The sequence below is a fragment of the Falco peregrinus genome, chromosome 4 (assembly GCF_023634155.1).
Source record: "Falco peregrinus isolate bFalPer1 chromosome 4, bFalPer1.pri, whole genome shotgun sequence".
Taxonomy (NCBI): domain Eukaryota; kingdom Metazoa; phylum Chordata; class Aves; order Falconiformes; family Falconidae; genus Falco; species Falco peregrinus.
This window is the reverse complement of record NC_073724.1, coordinates 107,902,941-107,927,280: the sequence shown is the minus strand read 5'-3', so window position 1 is coordinate 107,927,280 and position 24,340 is coordinate 107,902,941. Positions and strand designations below refer to the sequence as shown.

At 37.2% G+C, this 24,340-nt stretch overlaps 1 protein-coding gene across 4 annotated transcripts in view; it reads left to right on the top strand.

The window, feature by feature from the left end:
• Positions 1–24,340, top strand: part of CNTN5 (contactin 5) — a 678,106-nt gene that overhangs the window by 401,753 nt on the left and 252,013 nt on the right. For 3 of the 4 annotated variants that reach the window (XM_055802997.1, XM_055802996.1, XM_027777047.2), the window contains one exon: positions 20,181–20,399. The exons of the other annotated variant lie outside the window; for it this stretch is intronic. In XM_055802997.1, coding sequence (XP_055658972.1) covers positions 20,181–20,399 — 219 coding nt within the window. The remainder of the gene's footprint in view (positions 1–20,180; positions 20,400–24,340) is intronic. 4 annotated transcript variants of the gene reach the window in all.

Sequence of the window (24,340 nt, the reverse complement as noted above, 5' to 3'; positions counted from 1 at the left end):
CATTTTTTATGAACAGCTCCTTACATGATAACAACACTACCTGCTACAATTCATATCCTGCAAGGGAAAGTGTTAAGATTTCTTTACTTCAAACTATTTTTAAAAAATTTATATTTTTGAGCTTGAACCTTTATTGCCACCACAAGTTCTTAACATTCTCTTTACAGTATCTAAAATCTGACTTGCAGGAACAATCCAGAGGAAATGAAAAACCGTGTCCTGTGATCTATTGGGCTGTTACTCATTATGAGCATTGGTACTACTGACAAACACATAACTTACTAAATCATCAGCAATCTGGATTACAATGAATAGAACTGAAGATCTACAGCATAATTGTAGAAGACAATCTCTGTCTGCATTTGAACAGTAATAAAAAAATAAAAATATCTTTTTCTGTAGCTATGGAAAATGAAGCTACAATAAACTGACATTAGCAGTGTAAAGGTTTTAGTTATGCTGTCCTTTTAGGAGAAAGATTTTCCCATGCCCCATGCAAGCTTGAAGAGCAATTAACTGATATTAAGGAACTCAAAAGCTTGTTATTTCAGAGCAATGAATGATGCCTTCAAATAACCTGTTAAAAATGGAGTGGCTTTCTATAGACTCCCTCCATGTCATCCTGGCCTAAGATCAGTCTAGTCTCTAAAAGACACTAATATATATAACAAAATCTCCAGCAAAATTAGCACTCATTACTGCTTCTCCTGGAAGTCTGAGACAGTCAATAGTGTCATGTGTGATTCTTCTTTGGCATTCGCCCATCTGATCAGGAATCCTTGAATCTTTGACCATTTTCTGCTTCTAGATTCATAGAATGGCTTGGATTGGGAGGGACCTTTAAAATATCTCCTGCCGTGGGGTTTTGCACATAGCAATTAGGCATGGAGAAAGGAGACACATGGGCAAGAAGTGAGGAGATGAGAAGACAATTCCCAGGGATAGTAAAGGTCATTGTTTGTCATTTGTGCTCTCAATCAACTCAGTAGCCATGGTGGCCATAATCACAGCTATCTTGGTGTAACTGTATAAATAATCTGGTGCAGAAATCTTTGCAAAGAGAATTGCTTAAGAAAGTAATGGAAAATCCTACTACAAATACAACAGAGTACATAAGTAAAAGACCTTTCTTTTCCTCTGCAATCTCTATACTGAAGAATTGGTGTTATCATCTAAACAGACAGAAATTTATGTTTTGAGAACTTTGAACATTTACACAGCCCATAGGTAAATTTCAGAATTGTCACCATTGCTCTGTGTATTCAGATTTCAAAATTTTGCACTCTCCTAGAGCAAGGTTTTCACTCAAAGGACAAGCAATGTTTTAAAAGACTAAGCACAAGAGAGCTGGTGCTATTTTTTTAGTCTGCACCATCTCTTTTTAGAGGTTAAAGTAATAGCAGCAGCTGATATTTGTTTTTGCTGTGTTAGTGAGTGCTCATCAATAACATAATGGGCAGTTCTGATTCTACAAAAAAACAGGTGTTTTGGCCAGGTATCATGCAGTGTACCTGCTGGTGTAGAGTTGTGATCATTTTTAGAATTCGTCATCTCACCTCTATTTTTGGTCTGGATACAATCTTGTCTATATTACCCTTTACTAGCCCCAGGAATGTTATGTTTGTGTATTGTTTCCTGTTGCTGTTCTTTCCAGTGACAGCAAAATTACAAATGGAACCAGACAGATTTTAATCCTTATTGTTACTATCAGCAATATACTGTGGTTCTTTTAACTTCTCTGGCTTCCCTATATCAGACTTTCTGATTCTCTTTGCACCTTCAATATGCTCTTCTGCTCTACCCCATTGTCAGGAATAAAGTGATCTTGAAGAGAAGAGCGTAGAGACACAACTGAGTCACTTTCATTTTCTTCTTAAGTCTATGTATCTTCCATAACCTGAAATCTGACAGTTTCTATCCCGTGTTTATTTATTCTCTTTCTTTTCCTGGTTCCAATGCTCTTCACTGCCAGTCATCTATGGGGAATGTATGTGGATAAGAAAATGAAAGTAATACTGGGGTTTAAAATTCCACACTTTCTGCAGAGGTTTTGCCTTCAAATGTGGTTCCACTGGCTAATAATGAGCATAAAAGTAAGAAACTCCCATTTTAAAAAGTTGAATTTTCATACTTCAGAATTTAGGCAGAGTCAAGAATAATTTTCAGCTTCAGAGGGCCTTCTTGCTATTTCCTGTGAGGAAGTCATGGATAATGAAAAAGTTGGATAAATTTAAATCTCATTAAATAGATGAACCTCCTTGATTCTGCTGCCCAGAACATCAGTCCACAAAGTTTATCCTCACTAATTTTCTGCTTCCCAGAAGCTCACTGACAGAAGACAAAGAATGGAGAATGGAGAGATCTGACATCAGTTGTTCTCAAAAGATGTGCCCTTCCCTGCTGTCACTTGCTATAGCTTTCAGAAACTCAATTTGTATTCTATACTGACAGCTAAAAGCAGAAACATAGAAATATCTGATCCACACAGATCCCATACTGCAACAAGGATCAGAGCTTTTGGCAGCCCCTTCATCCTTTGAGAGAGCCTGTTGGTGCTAAATTGGAAGAAGGGAGACAAAAAAGTGCAGCCTTGGGAACAACGTGAGGGCTGCATGCTCTAAAATATTTTTAGATCCATTTTTCTGCTCAGGTTCTTTCCCTCTGGAGTAGGTTATAAAAATGTAAATAAATGAATAATAAAATGTCAGTGGCTTTGTTTTTCATTCTCATGGACGGCTTTAGGGAGATAATCTTCAGGACCTAGCTCTGTTCATTTGTATGGAAGGGATGTGAAATTAATGTAAAAGAGACTAGGCCAAAAACATACTCTAATCTTTCCAGATATGCATTTACAGTATTTCCCTGTAGGATAGGAGGGTCAGCAGCTCAAATAGAGTTTAAGGAAAAAAGTATTAAAATAGTAACTTTCAAAAATGTAAACTTCCTTCAGACAAGAGTAAGATTTTGAAAGTATGCCTAAGAAGTCTCTGTATGTCTGATGTGAGCCAACTTAGTAATTTAAAACATTGCTTGACCTATGAGTTAAAATTGTTCTCGGAGGGTTTGCAAAATTTTGAAATATGAATACATTGAGTTATGGTGACAATTCTGAAATTTACCTGTGGGCTGTGTAAATATCAAAGGTGTGAAAACAGAAAACTCTTTAGCAGACAATACCAATTCTAAATTACAGACATGCAAGAAGTATGTAATAGAAACACAGTTTTTTCTTGCTAAAATTAGGAGTCCAAAGTGTCAGAATGGTGCCCTAGAAGACAAGTGTGTGCAGTACAGTGGAGGCTCCATCATCACAGATCTGTGGACTCCAGTCTGAAGGCAAATAAAATGAAATTACATGAAGTTGACTTTCCTGACTAATGAGGTCCACAAATCCAGCCTGTTTGGGAGACAAAGAGATGGACACTGAGATAAAAATATGTTGGTATGTTATTGCAAAGTTGAATTTCCCATATGCTTCATTAGTAGATATTGTAACTTTTTCCCCTCAAGCTATTTTCCATCAAAACTGGGTAGAAATATTTTGGCTCTGGAAGCCACGTGCCTGAAAGTTTATCCCAAAATATGTCCTTCCTACTGGTGACTGATAGGTCGTGTCTGACTGTGTTACACTGGCTAAAACCTCCCAGAAAAACAGGACTGCATTATTTCAAAGCAAGGGAAATTTCAGATAAGCAAAGATATTTTCTCTATTATCATGATTGACATTCATTGTCATTTAGTAATGCAAAACCATAGATGGGAACATAAAACCCTCAGAATGCAAATTCCTTCGAAATGACAAGGCTTACTGATTCAATATCCTTTCTTTATGGAAAGGTTTTTGAAATGCAAGCTATAACCTCAGGCTTCAAAACAGTCACACTAACTGTGTTTACAGTAAAGTTCTATATACCAACTAGATGACTTAGAATAAATCTTTCTGTTCTGTGCTATTCATGCTTAAAAATTTAGTTATGTGACAACAGTAAAGTACATTGTGGCAAAAAGAACTACTATAAATTCTCCTGGAAAGGTGTCTACAATTTAGACAGCTTTGACGGATTTCAAAATCTTCTTTACCTAAAAATTCCTGCTGTATTCCATGTCTATTAAATGGCAACTACTTTTTGAAATGAAAATCAGCAATAAAGCCAACACAATTCAAGACATGACAAGTCTTTTCTTATTGTCGCCCATGTGTGTACTCCCCTAAGTACTTGGCAAACTAATGCTACTTTGAAATATAATATCTTTCTGTTTTCCTTAGAAAATACCTTTGTGTTGATGTCTAAAATCAATTGTGCTGATTTTTCTCTGCTGTATTTTACTTTTCCGTTGCTTATTCACTTGATGTACATATGGGGACCAAGTTTGGCTGTCATGGTGTTTGAGTACTGGTTCCAACTGTAATCCCATTACACGTGTTATAGTGCCAATGCTTGCGGATGATTTGTTTCCCACATAGATGGCTCTAATGCATTTATACATTTTATTAGAATCCTGTGCGAAATTTATAATAGCCTTGCCTGCTGGTATAATTTTCTCTGTAGACTTATTGCTGTTAGTAATAAAACATGCTTTTGTTCTAGCTTTATAATTACCATGTCATGCATTTCTTCTAGTTAATTCCTAATAGGAACTCTTCCTGATGACTTTATGAAAAGACTAAGCAAAGCACTAAGGAAAATTTCTTTGGGGCTGTAGTAAGTCATTGTCTAGTCTACAAAGAGGTGTGCGACTGCCCACTGCTGGATGGGAGAATGTTACAGGGTGTTTTGTTGGCTACATTATGATATTGTCAAATCGTTTTGACTGTGAGTATTTATTTGAGACTTCAGATCTCCATCGTCCTTCAAACACCCTGTAGGATAAAATTGTGAGGTCTATATGTAATGCTGAGATCTTTTAGTTGCATGTATAATATGTAAAGCTGTTATGATCTGCCAACTTTTTTATGTTTGCCTTATCTGTTAACTATTATTCTCAGGTACTAGAAATCTATACAATGCCTTGCCCAGTTTGCTCAAAGAGGCCAGCCTCTTTATACTGTCAATATATATATATTTCATAGCAATAATGATAAATTAAAATTAATATTTATGGCATCTATATGCTATTGACATTTATGACACCTATAAAATGGATCCTTCAGTTGTCTGAAAGTTATTGGAAAGTTGAAATGATTATAAATAGCCTGAGACTGAACTAAGTCCAACTTTGAAACCTGATTGAGGTTCATAGGTGCCACTGACTTTCACTAAGAGTAATGGTAATATTCCCGTAGGCCACATTTAGGAACCCTAGTCTCCCTAGGCCTTGCTATAATGAATGAAGCAGAGAAACCCACCCAAAAAAGAAATCAGATAAACATTGCCTGGGCTGTTACTCTCAGATGCTTTCCAGGGAAATACACTGAATTTCATTTAATGATACATGGAACATAAGGCTCTCCGGTCTATCCTTAAAATACTAGGACAGGAGGTAGGAAAAGTATAAAATTAAACACCTAGATACACAAACCTTAATGAAGAAGAGATAACAGAAGCAATGCCAAAGAGGACACAAGGTCTCAAGTCACTGATTGAAGGGCCACTGAAGGAACCTTTAAGGTGTATCCATGGAGAGGCTCATCCACCACACTGTAACTGATAAGGACCAAAACAAGATCATCATGGGTTGCATGGGGAAGGGCAAATCAATGGGAACTCTGAGGGGTACTGCAAATATAGCTGTTACAAGATGTTTCTGAGGAGGGCCAAATGCAGAGAAAGGAATGGACAGAGGTAGGTCGGGGAGGAACAGACTTGGGAAAAAGAGAGGATGGGAGATAATGTCAGGGATGGCTAGTAGATGAGGAGAGAGCAGTGGCTGTTGTCTACCTGGACTTCAGGAAGCCTTTGACACTGTGTCCCATAAGATCCTCCTAGAGAAGCTGTTGACGTATGGGCTGGAGAGAAGACAGTGAGATGGATTGAAACTGTATGAATGATCAGGCCAGAGGATGGTGATTAACAATGCAATGTCTAGTTGGAAGACAGTAACTAGTGGTGTACCCCAGGGATCAATACTGATTCCAGCCCTGTTTTATATCTTCTTTAATGATCTGGATGATGGGACAAAGTGTACCCTCCATATGTTTGCAGATCACACACAACCAGGAGTGGATGTTGATGCCATAGGGTCATGCTGCCATCCCATAGGGTCATGCTGCCATCCAGAGGGACTTCAACAGGTTGGAGAAATAGGTTGACAAGAACCTCAAGGGGAAATGCAAAGTCCTCCATTTGTGGAGGGACAACCCCAGGCACCAGTGTATGTTGGGAACCACCCAGCTGGAAAGCAGCTAATGTTAATTAAGCTGCTAATTAAATATTAAATATTAATATTATGACCATGGTGAAAAACTCCGTTCTGCCTTATGTTTAATCCCATTGCACAAACCCCTGATGCTTTTGATCTCTGACAGCAAAGTATTCTGTACACATGTGTTTATTCTAGGATTAAGTTTGAATATCTATCTGAATGTTCTTGCTGAATTCTCAGAAAGTCTGAGAAATGTAGACTTTCAATTACTGTACCATTACCCTTTATGCCAGGGAGCATCCATCTGGAAAGCAGTTTGGAAGAGAAGGACCCAGGGGCCCTGATAGACACCCGGTTGAACGTGAGCCAGCGATGGGCCCCTACACCAAAGGTGGCCAATGATATCCTGGGCTGCACCAGGCAAAGCGTGGCTGGCGGCTGGTGGGGGGCGATCCTTCCCCTCTGCTCAGCACCGGTGAGGCCACAGCTGAAGGGCTGTGTCCAGTGCTGGGCTCCCCAGTAGGAGAGACATGGGCAGGCTAGAGAGAGTTCTACAACGTGCTGTGCCGTAAAGGTGATGAAGGGCCTGGGGCATCTCTCCTGTGAGGAGAGGCTGAGAGAGCTGGGGCTGTTCAGCCTGGAGAAGAGAAGGACAGGGGATCTTACCAATGTCTATAAATACCTGGAAGGAGGGTGCAAAGAGGACAAAGCCAGGCTCCCTTCAGTGATGCCCAGTGCTAGGACCAGAGGCCATGGGCCCAAACTGAAACTCAGGAGGTTCCCTCTGAACATCAGGAAACACTTTTTTACTGTGAGGGTAACCAAGGACAGGGTGTCCTTGGAGACATTGAAAAATCCCTCCTTGGAGACATTGAAAAATCCCTCCTTGGAGACATTGAAAAGCCATCTGGACATGGTCCTGAGCAACAGATTATAGGTGGCCTTGCTGTAGGAAAGGGCTTGGACTAGATTACCTTCAGAGGTCCCTTCAAACCTCAGTTATTTTGTGATTCTGTAATATAGGGAGGAACAGCTGGGTACAGGTAAGCTGCTGGTTGGTCCACTCATCTTGCCATGCCCTGCCCCTGCTTGTCTTAATCTGTTTTGCCTTCTCATTAAACCCTGTTCTGAACTGTTTTCCTAGGTGAGGGTAACATCCATTCTGCTGGCGGGTGGGTAGTGCCTGTAAAAGCACTGCCTGTTTGTGTTGATCCATTAATGTTCCGTGTTGACTGTGTGGTTTGCATGTGTGTGTGTGTCTGTGCCAGGGATAAATGCTCAGCCTTGCTGGTGCCTGGACCTGGTGTCGTGGGGCCACATCAGCCTGGCTTAGGAGGACTGGGATGGAGAAACTCCCTGAGTCCCAGACCCACTATATACAGCAGTACTTTAAGATGAGACTGTGTGCTTAAATACTTTTCTGAAAATGGGACTGAAGCCTGGACATCAATATTCCTTTAAAAATCTTATAAAATACTTTACAGTATTATTCTGAGTTTATAGTCAATTTTCTGCTCTTTCTTACCTGTAGTAATTAATCAAACTTTGAAAGTTATCTCTCTACATGCAAACAGAACCTTAAATATTGCCTTAATATTTCATCTTGTCAAAACAAAGTCCTTTTTTTCAGTTTTATATGGCATCATTTTGCAGAAGTTGTGTCTTTTCAGACTGTAGCTTCTACAAGCATTTGATGGATGCACTATTTAGGACTAGTTTGCTGAAGTTCTGAGTGAGATAAACTTTGATAATTTGATTTTTTTTCCCCCAAATACATAAAATTTATTGCTGAGCTTGAAAATTAAAATCATCAGGTTTCTAAAGTTTAGTAAAACACTAGGTAGCTCCTTATTAACGTGCACTTTTTGCTTTGTCTGGGTAAAAAAACAGTTTTATTAGGGTATTATCTCAGTACTCCTATTACTATTTTAAAATAATTTGCACTTTGTTGGAGATCAGCTGTACAGCCTCTCTTTTTTCCATTATAAAGGACTGTATGAACAGCTCAAGTCTGTGCCCTCCAAGGAACTTCTAGTCAGCCCTGAATACTGCATCCTTTTGATGGCTTTCCTTTGAATTTGTGACTACTTTAGTGAGGGTGCCGGGCTCACCACCAGTTTACAATTGGAAATGCACACAAGGAGGCACCAGATCCTGTGGTTAAAAGCAACCACTATGAAAACAGAGGAGAATAATTAAGAATTACCTGAAGAGCTTGTGGAATATGGTGGGTTTAGTACAACAAAGTTATTTCCAATTTAGGAAAACAGTGTGCAGATGTGTTTGTGTTATGGGTTTACCCCATGGTAATAAATGTCGCTGCATGGTGCATTCTAATTTATTTAGTTGCAAAGACTGGAAGAATTTTTGGTGTTTTGAAAGGGGTTTGTGTTCACTTTTATTAGTACATCTCAGACAAAGAAGACAAGAGACAAGCTTCAGCATGTATATTTTCATGGAACTGTTGTTTCCATGCAGAAAGACAGTGGACTAAAGTCCATTGTAACAAAGTGGGTTTTTAGTATGTTTTTTTATTTTTGAAAACACTTCAGAACCAACATAAAATCTTAACCCCCTTAACAGTCTGCAGACCTACATGCCTCTTTAAATACTTAAAAATGCTGAAGAAGTGCTTTGTCAATGTATTTCTCCAGAGCAAGAGAGTGAATTTTACTCTGTGTGTGTAAGGACTGTTTAATTGCTAGCAATAGCTGTTTAGACCAACAATATACCCAGTGATTAATTCGTAGGATTGCTAAGGGAAATTTAAGCCACATAAAGGTGTCGAAGATGCAAGGCAAGGTGGACAGTGCACTGTAAAATATTTAACGAATGCTAAAGCAAACTAAATTTAACGAATGCTAAAGCAGAGAACTAAAGAAGGATGCAAAGGTTGAAAAGAATACGTTAGCTGCTGAAAAAAACGTATATAAAAATGTTTTGAACCACGAGATATTTCAAAGGGGATGAAAGACTGTCTGCTTTCACTGGGCACATAAACACAGAGAACTGCGTTAATATGTAAGTATGTGTATCACAGGGAACAGAAAAACTTGCATTATCCTAGGTAACTTTTAATTAATCTTGCAATTTAAAGAAAGCTTACTTTAGCTGTGAATCATAAATTTCTCTGTGCTAGTCACAAACTTACCCAGAAATTTCTATGTCAAAGTAAAATTGATTCTTCTAAAAAATTACATGTTAATTGACAAACTTTTAGTGGATTATTTTATTATTTTAATAAACCACTGTTAGAATTTCTTGCTCTGTTACTCATGGTATTGAATGTTAACTTGATCTCTGTTTACTTGCACAGCTTCCAAACTGTGGACATTCCCTTATAATAAAAGGAAATTTTGCAAAATTCTTTAAACAAATCATACATTGTACAGCTGTTACCTTTGCAAATGAATCTTAATGTGTGAATTACATAAACCTGTCAAATTCTAGTTTTTCTGTCTTATTAACACATGATCTCTTCTCAGAAAGTATTTGTTTTCCACTACTTCAGGAAAACCTTATGACTTTATTGTTCATGTTAATTCCATTGTTTGATGAAAAATGTCACAGATTCTTTCATCCAAAGATGAAAATATGCCTACTTTTGCTATGATGTATAAAAACTAATAATATGCTTTTAAAATAATTTCCAGCTGATTTTTTTTAAAATCAGTGGCTAATTTCTCTTAACTATCAGTTTCTTCCATCCCAGTAGGTTTGAAAACAGGGAAGCCATTTGAATAGTGAAGTGTGCTTATGTCTTGATGAAAGCTCTGCCTGCAGCAGTAGCCTCCTTTTCAAACGAACAATTTTCATTCATATACATATACGCTGATAACTGTTTTTGTTTTCAGTATTTTGTTAATTGATCAGCATTATAATGGTAAAGATCTTATTTACATCAACCCCATGCAACACTACAGGCTTGGGGAAGAGCAGCTGGAAAGCTGCCAGGCAGAAAACAACCTGGGGGTGCTGGTTGATGGCCAGCTGAACATGAGCCAGCCGTGTGCCCAGGTGGCCAAGAAGGCCAATAGTATCCTGGCTTGTATCAGTAAGCGTGGCCAGCAGGACAAGGGGAGTGATTGTCCCCCTGTACTCAGCACTGGTGAGGCCGCACCTCAAACACTGTGTTCAGTTTTGGGCCCCTCACTGCAAGAAAGAATTGAGGTGCTGCAGCATGTCCACAGAAGGGCAACGGAGCTGGTGAAGGGTCTGGAGCACAAGTCTTATGAGGAGCAGCTGAGGAAACTGGGGGTGTTTAGCCTGAAGGAAAGAAGGCTGAGGGAAGACCTTGTCATTCTCTACAACTACCTGAAAGGAGGCTGTAGCGAGGTGGGGGTCAGTCTCTTCTCCCAAGTAAGAAACAATAGGACAAGAGGAAACAGCCTCAAGTTACACCATGAGAGGTTTAGGTTAGATATTAGGAAAAAAATTCTCCAATTAAAGGGTTGTCAAGCACTGGAACAGGCTGCCCAGGGAGGTGGCTGATTCATCATCCCTGGAGGTATTTAAAAGACACGCAGATGTGGTGCTTATTTAGAAGTGGTTTAGGGACATGGCTAAGTAGTGGACTTGCCAGTGCTAGGTTATTGGTTGGACTTTATGATCTTCAAGGTATTTTCCAACCTAAATGATTCTGTGATTCTAAGATCATTTTGTTTCTGTTTTTAACATGGAAACTGTAGGTGTTGTTGATCAGGTTTGAACCCAGCTCTGCTGTCCTCCTCTTCTGCCTGCCAGGCCTCCTTATGGGAAGCCTGAATCCCGCTTCCCCAGCCCCAAGCTTCCCACTCCCCGTCCCAGCCCTGTATCCCTTAAAGTAGCCCTATGCCATCCCACAGCAACTAAACCACTCCATGGCAGGTCTTTGTTGGGCCCAGGTCTCTGCAGGACATAAGGCACACCTTGCTGGGGAGGAAGGCTGCTGTCAGGGCCCTACTAGGCTTGATCAACCCTGCCCAGCCTCTTCAGGGCTTCCCCCCACCCTGGCCAAGGCCCACGGCCCCATTTCAGCCCAGTCACTGCCCCAGTGACACCGTAAGACACCAATCTGGTGTCAGTGCTACTTCTGCTAGGATATGATAGTGCTACTTCTGCTAGGATATGATACATGTAGGGGTCCTGTTTTACTGACAGATAAAAGTGCAAGCAAAGAGACATAGTCCTCACTAGCAAGGCTATTGTGTAAAACAGACAAAAGAAGAAGTCTGATGAGCACACAATAAAACAGAAAGCAATAATAACTCTCACAGTGCATCTCCAGGTGGCCTGGATGCACTGGCATCACCAAAAAAACAAGGTTTCAGGTGTTGGTTTGGGGGAATACAAAGAGAGAGCAATAAAGATGTTTATGGAAAACAACTTATTTGCTTGAAGGACATAGGAGAAAGAACAAATGTGGTTTTTGAAAGAAACATCTGGTAGTTTTAAGGCAGTACCAGAGCTTGTGTTTAGGCAGCAGCAGACAAACTGGTATTTTCAAGTTAGTTCAGGATGTTTCAAAATATTTCTGAGAAGTGAGCAACATCCAAGATTGTTTTTCTGGCAAAGTAGCTGTCTGATCTCCTAAAACCCCAGAGTTTTACTAATGTATACATATTTCTATTGCCAAGAAAATCAGCAGGTAGTTTCCTTCGCACACTGATTATTAAGATTTTGACTGCTTCAGTGTTCATAGTGGCATTAATAATTTAATCAAGCATTTTATATTAACAATGTCAATTACTAGTTTATCCTTTGTTGTGGATTGATCTATTATTGTCTACCTAACATTGATATGCATATCATTTTAGGAAGGAAGGGCTATAAATAAGGATTTCTATCCATCTAATTACTTTAATTGATTAGTGCTAAAATAGTTGACCTTTGGTACTTGGTTCTCCCTTCACATTCAGAATTGACAGCTCACTGTGATGATCATCAGCCATGGGGAAAATAAGTTAAGATTTCAATTAAAAGCATGCAGTGTAGGCTAATCTATGGATCTTACATTAGTAATGCTCCAGACTTTCCTGCTAGAGAATACAAGTCACGTCTGAGCTGAAAAATATTGTATGAAAAGTACCTGAAGAAGTAGGATAGTGAAATATATCTAAAAATTGACAAACAGAAACCATTTAGGAGTCTTAGGGCACTTCATGTGCCTACAAATTATACCTAGTAAGTAGCACTGCTCCTTCAGGCCATAGATATACAGAAAATATCTACAAGATATGTAGAAGCCACCAATTTCTACAATCTCTCTCTTGGATGGCATGAGAATAGTGATGCTCTCATCTATCTACACTGTCTGGTCTAAGTGATATTTTTCAGACAAAGCTGACCTAAAATTCCTTTGTATTAGACAAACAGGCAGAAAAATTCCACATATTGGTAAAGTGTCAGACACATCTGTGCTCCTAAATAGTGCATAAAACAGAAGTAATAAATATTGAGCTACATGGAATATGCTAAATCATACAGTTTTTTAAAAAATATTATTTGCAGTTAAATTTTCCTTCAATAAGTTCATGAGAAGAGTTTTCAAAGAAGAGTTTTATGTTTTTTGCATCTCAGAACCACTTTTCATTACGTGACTGCAGAGACTTTGAAAAAGGTGCAAAGCACTTATTTAACATAATCAGTGTGTTTGAAGCCTGTGCTGTGGCAGAAACATACCCTAACTAGTTGAAATCTGTATACTATACCAGCATGCATTGAAAGAGAAAATATTAAGTGTTTTGATAGAAAACAAAAACAATAATCTCAAAACACTTTTAAAATTACTTAACTTTGGACAAATGTTCTTCCATAATTGGAATATATTATTGCTTTTATTTTTTTTGTTATTTGCAGTTGTAATCAATCTGTAGCTCTAAGTGTTCTATTTTAAAGTATATTTTGTTTGATCTGGTGGATATGTTGCATGCAAAGTGGGAATAATTGAGCATATATTGAGTCACCTATTTGCTGCATTATAAGTATGAAGTGGAAGTAAGACAGAAAAGAGATTGTTTTTTTCAGTAGGAAGGGAAACAGTGACTAACTCTACAAAACCATCTTTGTATTATTCAAAATAATTCCCCATAAAAATTCATGATATTTAAATCAAGTGTAACAGGATAATATTCCAAAAATACTGATTCATTTGCTAATAGCTGCTGGAAATATTCTTTACTATCCTTCAGTCAATGCTTTAATTCTTCAAAGCACTTTCCCTTTGCTACTTTAAAGGAAAACAAAATATATCCCTATTTTTTTTTATTTTTTTCCATATCTGTCCATAGTATTCTATGTTCTCAAATTTGCTGCCTTATAAGACCAGAACTCTAAGAGAAAAGAAATTCTATGAAGTGAGAGGCTATTTTGGATTTTCAAATTAAATTATTGTGTATCTTCCTTGAATGCCGAACTACTGGAAAGCTCAACAGAATAATTACTGGATTTAAGATTTTTTTTCATTTGGCCAAAGTCCTGGCAAAAAACTACTTTTCTCCACAAGGAAAGACCATCTTAAATAGATGAATTTTCTCTCTTTTCCATACTACCAAATCTATGGTGAAAAAGGTTGATGAAGACCAACAGCATATTTTCCTTGAGAGCTTCCAGCTTCTATATCATCCCTCACTGCTGCTTTGGGAAACAATACAAATCTCTTGATCTTCACTCCTCCACAGAACAACCGGACATTTTGAGCAGAAAAGACACAAATGAAGCTTGACTGATTTATGATGAGAGGACTAAGACAATGGATATCTGAACAAGTTGAAATGTTGACATCTCAGCTACTCACTTTACTTTTAAAGGCTGTGGCAAAAAAGTAGACATTTACTAAGCATGTCCATCACATTACATATCGTGTTCCTCTTTCTCTTCACTACCTGTAAAGTGAATGCAGCCTCACTAGCTCACATGTAGACATCCAGATTCCAGGTGTTTAAAATGAGTTTTTAAGCCTTGTGAAGGTTTCAGTCTTTTTATTTGGTTTGGTTTTGATGATTGCATATGTTGTTGCATTGCCTGTCATTTTGAGTAAAAACTGGGATATAATAGTATCTTTAAAATAAAATCTCTGACATGTAAACTAAACCACAGACAGTGGGAATTGTGCAGAGGAGGATCAAATGCAAACCAGTTCTTGAGAAAATCTGCTAGCTTCCACTTTTTTCTCTAGTATTAATCCTAGTTCTCATAAGAGATGTCCTGGATGGACACCTTATCAACTGTTTCCTACTATTCCTGCATATTTCTCTCAGTTTATTGCCAAGCTAAATGTCATGGAGCAGTCTAAAAGGAAACCAATGTGCATGCACAGAACAAGACAGAAAATATATTTCTGTTTAAAAAATTGGGGAGCAACAATGATACAATCCAGTTTACAGAATGAAGGCAGCTATTTTCATAGAAGACTGAATGCTTCCACTGAAACAACATAATTAAAAGTTACAATGAAAAAAATTGGTTAGCATTCTTCATGACATTTGATTAAACATCCTAGCTAGCAAAAATACACAAATGAAGGTCACATTTGCAAGTATTATAAGATAAACTACATTTTAATTAGATAGTTGAGAAATGTCAATGAGTTAGTAACTGACCAGGAGTCAGTTAAAAAAAAAAGGAACGAAGGAAAACAAAACATCACCCCAAGAGTCAGAATCCTTTATTCTGCATAGATTTCAAATATTAGAAAGACAGTATGCAAAGAAGTTTTTGGGATAGATTCAGTGAATTTGCTTTGTCATCTTTCTGTTTGAAGAAAGAATGTATTTTGGGAAAATTACATAGTGCCATGGTTGGAGCTATGTTGACGTATGTTGTGCCCTTTGAAACAAATCTGTCAGATAAAATATAATGGGATAGTATTTGTGGTTTATATCTGTACCCATGGACTGCACCTAAGGAATGTGTATAAGCATATACCATCCTGTGGGAAAAGTTTCCCTTTCACTCAGAGTCAGCTTAGTTCCCTCACAGCACACATGAAAAGTCAAATTTAACCTGACAAACCTATTGTAAATTACAGGAGTAAATATCTTTCAAATGATCTTGAAATTCATATTTTTGCTTTTTTTGAACAGAAAAAACCCTCAGTAATCAGTAGAAGACAGTTTCTCTATTACCTGTGGTGCTGCTTTTCCTTGTTGTGTTGAAACTGACCAAAGAAAGGCTGAAGAACAGCGTGCTGGAAATAATAAAAGATGCATGAATAATTTAATGGGTTGACACAGGTTCATTAAAAAGTTACCAAAACTAATTCAAATCATACTTTGCTGTTGGAAATCACATATAAGAAAATGTGCACTTGGAATAAAAAAAAATATAGTCTATCTTAAAACTGTCATACTGTTATTAAAATGACTATAAATCTGGTGGTTCTAGTGCAAAGAACTATGAAGGTTAATCCAAGGTGTTGATTTTATTGTGGCTGTTTCTAGTTGCTTAATATCTTTACCATTTAGGCCTATATATTCCTTATCTATGTCTGCTGGCAGCTGAAAAACCTTTGGATGCTTCATCCCAAATACTTAAGTCATTTCAAAGAATGAGTTTAGGGAAAATATAATTCCATAGTGAAACTCAAGTGCAGCAGTTTTGAGAACTACCCATAGGTCTGATAAAATCTCTCAGGGATTTGAAGGGTAGACTGGTAAAGCTAAGAAACACATTAGAGACATCTAACACCTACTCTCCAGCAGTTTAACTATGTACTTAAATAATGGAAAATAAATTTATTTTCTCAAGTCTCAGAAGTGTAATCCAAACCAAATTAAAGGAATAATTTTATTGTAAATAGTAGTCCAATAAAAATATATTCTAATTAAGCCACTGCAACTAGGCAGTACAGAAGTCTAAATCTCTGGAGATGAATGTTCGGATTAGGAAGTAGGTTTTGTCTTAAGGTAAGCATGCTTTCTGCTCCAGTTGTCAGTGATATTCATAGGTTACAGGCTTTTAGTAAACAAAACAAGGAATATTTGCTTACGTATAAGTTATTAACTATTTCCAATTATGTCTTACAAGAGAAACTTTACTCGGATACAGCATCCCCATGAGCATGACTCAGCAGCAGAGTCAGGGTGAAATTTCACATTGATCACTAATCCCAGCCAAACAAAACAATTATACCATGAAAGGTCAGAAACCAGTTTGCGTAATACTGCTGTTACTGCAAGACCTTTTCACCATGTACGGTGACTTTTGTATCCTTTCCTTCTCTTTCTTCCCAAGGTACTTTACATACATCTGAAAGCATGTTGATTTTTCTGTCCTTTCAAACCCTGGATTTACCACGTGGAACAAGTGCTCCCCATTCAACTAGATAACAAAGTCTTTTAAAGGGGGTTTTATTATTATTTTTAAGTGGGAAAAGAACCACAGTTTTATTTCACCAAGCTGTCTGCACATACTATTTCAGCAAAAAGTAGTTGTCAAAACTATTTCGGGGTTGTTGAATCCTATTTACTGGAGTAGGCTATTGTGTCATGTATGCAAAGAAACAGGACAGTCATAGCATAAAATGAGAAATATTACATTAACAAAAATGGCCCTTTGACTCAAACTTGTGCAGACAGAGAGGCTGCATACCACTGGAGATTTCAGTCTATCTAAGAATCAGGATTAATAGTATTTAATTTCTGATTGCTAATCTCCATTTCTTTGCAAAAAAAGCAATATACAGCTCAGACTTTCTAGCTTGCACAGGAAGCCTTTCTGTCTACCCATCAAGGAAGACTGTTTCATAATTTTCCCAATTAAATGACATATGAATATATATTTGAATCTTCTCAAGCTAGAATATCTGATATACTCGGGAACATCATCTAAGGAACTATATTTTGCTATCAACAAATGGACTACGTAGTTTAAAAGGTCTTCAGACACTGGAGTTTTACTGTTGATATATATATGGCATATAGTACATTTAACGGCCTAATAATACTATATTTCAGTCACACAAAGTATTTATCACTTGCCGAAAAAGTACTGACATAAAGTTTTCCCAAATTCTGTCCATTGCCATAGGGCAAATAGCACAGAGCTAAAATACCATGCCAGAAATAGAAAACTGCCTGTATCTGCAGAAAATACTCCAGGAACAGTACATTCATTATATATGTGATTGCAATCATGTTTCCTTTTGAAATCCTATTAGGGCTTATGCTGCGCTGTAAAGTTTGGACCAAAGGCAAATCTGCATTTTTTTATTATAAAGTAAAACTCCTTCCAGTGTGTATTTCTTCTATGTCCATTTGCACACTGAAGGAATGTCTTCCCAACAGCCATCACCGCTGTTTCCACTTTTTTCATTATTTTTTTTTTAACTATAGAAATGGATACTGTGAAACAGAATATCTATCACTGTTACAATTATATATTATATTTATGTATAAAAGTACATACTGGAATAGTTCTGTGACACCACACTTTGCAATTTAGCATTTTCTTCCTGCTTCTTTGCCCATCTCATGTAGCTTACAGACCATTTGTTCTCCTTGAGTTACAAGCAGATTGATATATATTTAAAAGATGGAGAGAAGTGGTGTCTTCAGAGCAAGTGTCCTTTGTGTGGTGTCTTGCATCCTTGTTATCAGCTGCAATCTAGCCACATCCCATCTCCATGTGAGGAAAAACAGAACTGTATCCCAATCTGCCTGTTTCCAGACTTTCTGCAGCATTTCCATGGACAGTACCAGAAACCCTAGGGATATCAGGGTATCTGAGCTGTGAGGATCTGAGGAGCTCCACAGCACCCAACTAACTGGCTTTTTTTTGCCACCAGGGCCGTTACATTCACCACCAAACATTTCCATTCTCTGACACAGAATGTGTTAGAGACTTATCCCTTAAATGTATCCATATTCCTTAGGAAATATCTTCCTTCTCTGCTCACAAGAAAGATGTCCGTTCTGCATTAAGCATTTAATGTGATAACTTTAACCACGGACATTTCTACTGCAGCTTATTTATCTGAAATAATTTATATTTGTAAGGCCAAAAATATTTTAAAATGAGATAAATTAGTATTTGGTGAGACCAAAATAAGTCACAAATATAAAAAAATAATTGTTCAAGAAACCTCAATGATCTTGAGATTGTAACCTGAGGGAAAAGAGAACAAAAATGAGTTATTTCATGGGGGTGGATTTTAATATAATTTTTTTAAAAAGATTTTTTTCAATATTCCCCTGGGATTGGATTTCACTTCTCCTCTATGGAAAATTTTACTTTAAAAGAACTAAAATACATAATACTGCAAAATATATGAAGAATTTATTAAAAGACAATCAAGATATTTTTTGTGAAATCGCATTTATATTCCAATGACAATGTTTCAAGAGGTCCTATAAGATAGTTTCATACTGCATTTTAATTTATCATGACAATGTTGTATTTTCCCTCTCTTTGCATGCCAGAAAAGATATTATGCTTATGATGTACAAAACAGCATGATGCACATAATAAAGTAGATTGTTTGTGAGACTAAGATGAAAAATAAACCAGACCTTCCATATTTATGCTTTTCCCATATGATTGCAAAAACTTGTATTTAAATCCAAATTTGAAATGAGATATGGCATCACCAAATAATCTGTAAATGTATAGTTTGCATAGATGAAAATGGTAATTTTAAAATACTGGTCATCTGCTTTTTCCAAATTCTGGCCTCTTCTAAAAGGCAGAAGAGGTAAACACTTAACATCTGATCAGAGACAATAATCACTGATTATTGTACTGAAATGACCTATTCCAAAACCCGAAAGACTAAGCATTCTCCATCACAATCTTCATAAAGTAAAATACATATTTCTCTAATTTTAAACCATTTGAAATATGAAATAGTCTAAATTATATTTACGCTTAGAATATTTTTCCAAAAGCTCTCCAGCAAAGCCATGACCTAGTATTTCAGAAATTGTATTTCAATTGAGTGTGCTTCTACTCAAAGCTTTTGAACACCCATAGTTTTTCATCGTTCACATTCTGCCAGTTTGAAGAATGTCCAGTTTATAAATATTTATCATCAGTGGAAATGACAGAACAATAATCTTTTTTTCTTGCCAACCACTTTCACTGTCCCGCCAAAAATCAGTTCTTTCTTAAGCACTTGATATACAGTTCAAGCCCCTTCGCTCATCTTTATGAACATACTTTTAAATTTTCTTGTCATGCCCTTTAGACTGTGCTATGTCAAGTACTATTGATTTGAAAAGTTCTGCTTACTTTGTTCCTGCAGCTCCTGAGTGATATTTTTAATCTATTTAATTATTTCTCTTATATTTGGCATTATACAGGGACCAAAAGCTTGGGCACTATTCTGTACTTGTAGACAATGAAATTTTAAGTACAGGCAGAAAAGGGGAAAAAAGGAAGCTACAGAAATAGAAAAGGAGGTGATTTTGGCATATGCATGTTCTTGGCAGACAGGTTTGTGCATATATGGCTCTTGGGCTTTTTAGCTAGCTCACTTGATTTGCAGAGTACTGTTGAAATGAGGAGCATATTTAACTTTAGCCAGTGTTTCTGTACTGCATACACAAAGTACTGTAAAGCTGTGAAGGAAAGGTGGTGGCTTGGCAGACAGTGATTTGGGGTCATAGAAATAGAATTTTAAATATTGAAAACCCATATTACCAAAAGAATGAAATATAATAACCACCTAATTTTTATATTGTATTGAAACTGCAGGGGAATTTTCTGTCTTAGAGCTCTATGCTTCTGCCTGTTCTGTTTAGAAGCTGAGACCCTCATGGAGTCCGGGGTGTCTCTGACACCCCTTTTACAGATAAAATTTTTCTACTTTTCTACTGCATAACAAAATATTATTTTGAAAAGTGATAGATTTTGTATTTATTTAATGTTCATTTCTTGTTTCCCCTCCCCCCCTCCCCCAGAATATTCAGAAGCTGTTCCTGGACTCCCCACTTCATATGCTGCTATACTAAGAATCAAATCTGGTAGTTCACCTTTAGCCTCATTTAACACAAAGAACAGACCACGATTAAGCAGTCCTTCATTAGGAAGTGTATCTTCACCAGGCTGGAGAGGAGCTGCACAACATTATCACTCCCCAACAAACCTCTATCACTTTTCAGAGGCCTTCAAACATGATGGTAAGTCTAGCTTCCCTCTCTGAACCTTGGAAACATTTTTCAAAAGCAGTACATGTTTATCAGCTTACTTCAGTATTTCTCAGACATATTATGAATTTTATTAATCATCACAAAGTAGAAATGGACCTTTTTCACTTTAGATTCTTCAGACTAGCCTTAAAGTCATCAAATAGTCTTTCTTAAAGACTCCTATGCAGAATAATTTTATACAGGTATTCCTACATGAAAACAGCAAACTAGTGGTTTGAAATTCCATTACAGCACAATTTCATCTGGTACTAAAATGTCAGTCACTTTTTTATGTAGTTTTTTTCCTCTTTGGAAATTTTCTAAATAATTATGAGCTATAGTAATGTAAATTAAACATGAATAGTAAATCTTATAAAACTACTTTTTCTCTAAATTACCTGCTCTGTAATCTACCTGTGTAGTCAACTCTATCATGCATGCATATCTGTGCATGCATGGATACATACTGGTGTCATACGGTGTCATTTACTTTTAAATGAAATAAATCATAGTAACAATACAAATTTTCTCATATTTGGTTACATTTAAAGAAGCCACATGTCTGATACTATTTCTTTAGTGATAACATTTGTCTGAATTATATTCAAATAAAGGTAGAAAGAAAAACATTAAAAGGATGGAGGAAGGAGAAGGAGGGGGGGGAGGAAGAGGTTAGACTATATTTGAGCATAATAGTCTAAGGAGGTAACAGAGGAAAGCATTGTGGTTAATATCTCACAGTTCAACAACATTCATGCAGTATAATGACTGTGATTACAGGATTACTGCTTCTCTCAGTAAAGTCTTTTCTTTCCCCTGGAAAGTACCTTGTGTGTATTGAAAGCTAATGGTGTGTGCATGTGTTTCTGTGAACAGAAGTAGCTTATGTACAAGCCTAAATATGTTCCCTGAATTAAGGCTGACCTAGAACACAACTTGAATCATGCAAACAGATAAGTGCTGTTTGATAGCATTTCTGGAACTGGGGCAGGTTTCTACATGTGTCCTTCCTCTGCAATATTCTTTGTAAGTGTTGACTAGACTGAACCCAGTTACCACACCAGGCACCGATAACTTCTCCCAGCCAACCTAATGTGTGTAGGTGGAAATCAAATTTCAGGATTAGAATCAGAGCATATTATCCTGGTCTTCAACAGTATCAATATCTAGAGACTGAGGGAGAATAAATCTGTAGCTGCAAGGCAAAAGAATACAGACTTTATGAATAATATAGTACAAACTGGAACCACAAAGCATCTTCTCCCTGATTGACCCTGATTTTTCCATTGTGTTTTCCTTAAGAAAAAACTAACTGGCAAAAAAGCAGCTTACTGTGTTTAAATTTCAAGTGAAGTTTGACTGTTATGCTTAAATTCTTACCTTGAGAGGGCTCAGATAATTTTATACCCATCTCATCCTAAGAAAATGGGATATGGGATGGGGATCCTCAGGGTAAGCATTCCACCACCTAAAATCTTGGCATTTCCAAGAGGCATGCCATGATCACACCTGATATAGGTCAGCAATCATGAGTCTTCTCAAAACATAGGGGCCACATTGCAACAGTAAAGTTGAGCTTCTATTTTGCAGCAGGAAATGAAGAACCACTGATTGGAGACAACAGTTTTAAAGGTCCATAACTCACAAGCTCCAATGTGCAGAGCACTTGACTCAGAAGAAAGAGACTTCAACTCTTTCTTTCAAGGACTATATAAAACATTCCTAGGAGAGTATACGCCACCACTTACAGGTCCTTGTATATCCATCTGTGTAGACACAGATGTAGAAACAGGTAAATGTGAGGCACCTGAGTAATATTTTAAAAGCCCTTGATTATCTGAAGGACATGCATAGCACAAGTGCAGGTATGAAACAGAACTTAGAGAAGACCAGCATATGTCTGATGTGGCAGGACTAAGGACTCCAATACAGAAAACCAAGTAGGATAACCTGCATCATCCAAGAGGGCAAGAACACATCTACTATGGCAGCTAAATGCAACTTATTTTCTAAACCTCTCTCAGTTCTGTTAATAACTTTATGTTTGAGATAATATCAAAGATATTTAAAACCCAGAAATAAGTTCACTACTTCAGTCATCTGGCATTCCACTTACTTAAATTAGTAAGTTTCTTTATTTTTATTTGGCCTCAAGGCTTCTTTTCCATGTTTAGAGCTCCTGAAAGAAAGATATTCTAGTTATTTTCCAACAACTCGTATGTCTTAAGTAACAGTGTTAAGTGGTCATGTTTATTAACAAGGGCCTCCTAAATGACAAAATGCTACAGCATCCTGTATTCAAGTCTGGTCTTGATTGACCACTGCTACAAGTGAGAGAACATTAATAAAAGAGGGAAAACATTTTTTAATATTATAATTGATAACTTGTATAATTCAAATATCTAATATATGGCGTATACTCAGGAACCAGATCTGCCATAAGAAAAAACTCCAAAATTTTTATTAACTGCCTAAGTACATGTTCTTAAGTGCCTTCTCAACTGATTTCTCAGCAGACATGCTCAGAGGCCTAACATGGCTTCTAATAAAGGTCCTTTTATACTTAGTTTATGATATTTAATTTGCACTCTCAGTTCAGCATGTGTCTCAAATTAAAAGAACTATGCTGTAGCTCACTGGTGAATGTAAACTACACGGAATTACTTGCTGTAAACATACAGTTAAGGCAATACAGTCCTTCTCTTCAACCTATGTATCAATATGTTAAGCCATGACTAAAAATTGTGCATACAAAGTGTGAATTATTCATGAAACACTCTTGAAGAATCATAAAACTGCAAACACATATACTTTTTTACTGTTCAAAAAAATTTTGGAAATGCTGCAGTAAAGATAATTGAACTTAATCTTAAATAAAACCTCTTATATCTTTCCATCTTTGGTTTGATAACTTTCAGAAGAAAATAAACAACAGGGTCCAGTTCATAACTGAAAGTGCTTGTGTTAATGAACCTCAAGATGTGCAAGGCCTGAATCTAATTTTTATTGAACAAGAATTCCTAACTCCCCACCATCTGCTAGACTCAGCATCATCAATAGTGCCCAAGATTTTTTAACAATGAAAAAAAAGTTAATAGTTTGTGTCTTTAATTCAGACTGGTGTGATGGCTTTGCCTGGAGTACAGTAAGTTGCCTTCATAGTAGCTAGTACAGGACTGTGGCATATGAAGGCACAGACCCCAGGTGAGATCCTTCATTGCATACATAAGTGCTGATTATATACAATCACTTACCCACCCAAGTTCTGCCCTGAAACATGCCTATGTGCAGCAAAGCACCTCTGCAGCCCATTCACACTCCACCAAGCCATTTACTCCCTCCATGCTCATCTGAGGAGGTTTCTTCCCAAATACTTAAGCTGTGGGAGACTTCGGGCAGCCCCTCATTGCAGACAGGTGTGCACAGAACTGATCTGCAGATAAGCTCAGAGAGACAGATTTAGTTAGTTGTTTCCTCACTACATTTTAAGTCATAATCGCTGCAGCCTGGCACCCAGACAATGAACAAAGCCTTTTCTCAGAAACAGTGTTTACAATTCCCGTTTTTTTGTTTGTTAAATTGGATAAGGTTAAGGCTGTGCGAATTTGAACCATCATAGCTTGATGAACAGGCCTTTGTATCATGGCTTACATCAGGTTCATCAAACACGGTAGACATACAGCAATGGCCCTAACTCCCTACCAATATAACAAACCCACACATCACTATTTTTCATATCACATCCTAACTTATTCAACGTTGTTACAGCTTGTACAGTGGCAATGCCAGGTGCAAAGCAAGAAGCATCAGGAAGATCCACATTAGTCTGGCTTTTTCTCTGGCTCATCATTGGTAGGATGCTTGTGATCAGCTGATTGAACAAGCCAGTTGGGGGTTCACCAAGGCCCTTGATCTATATCTTTCAAGTTCAT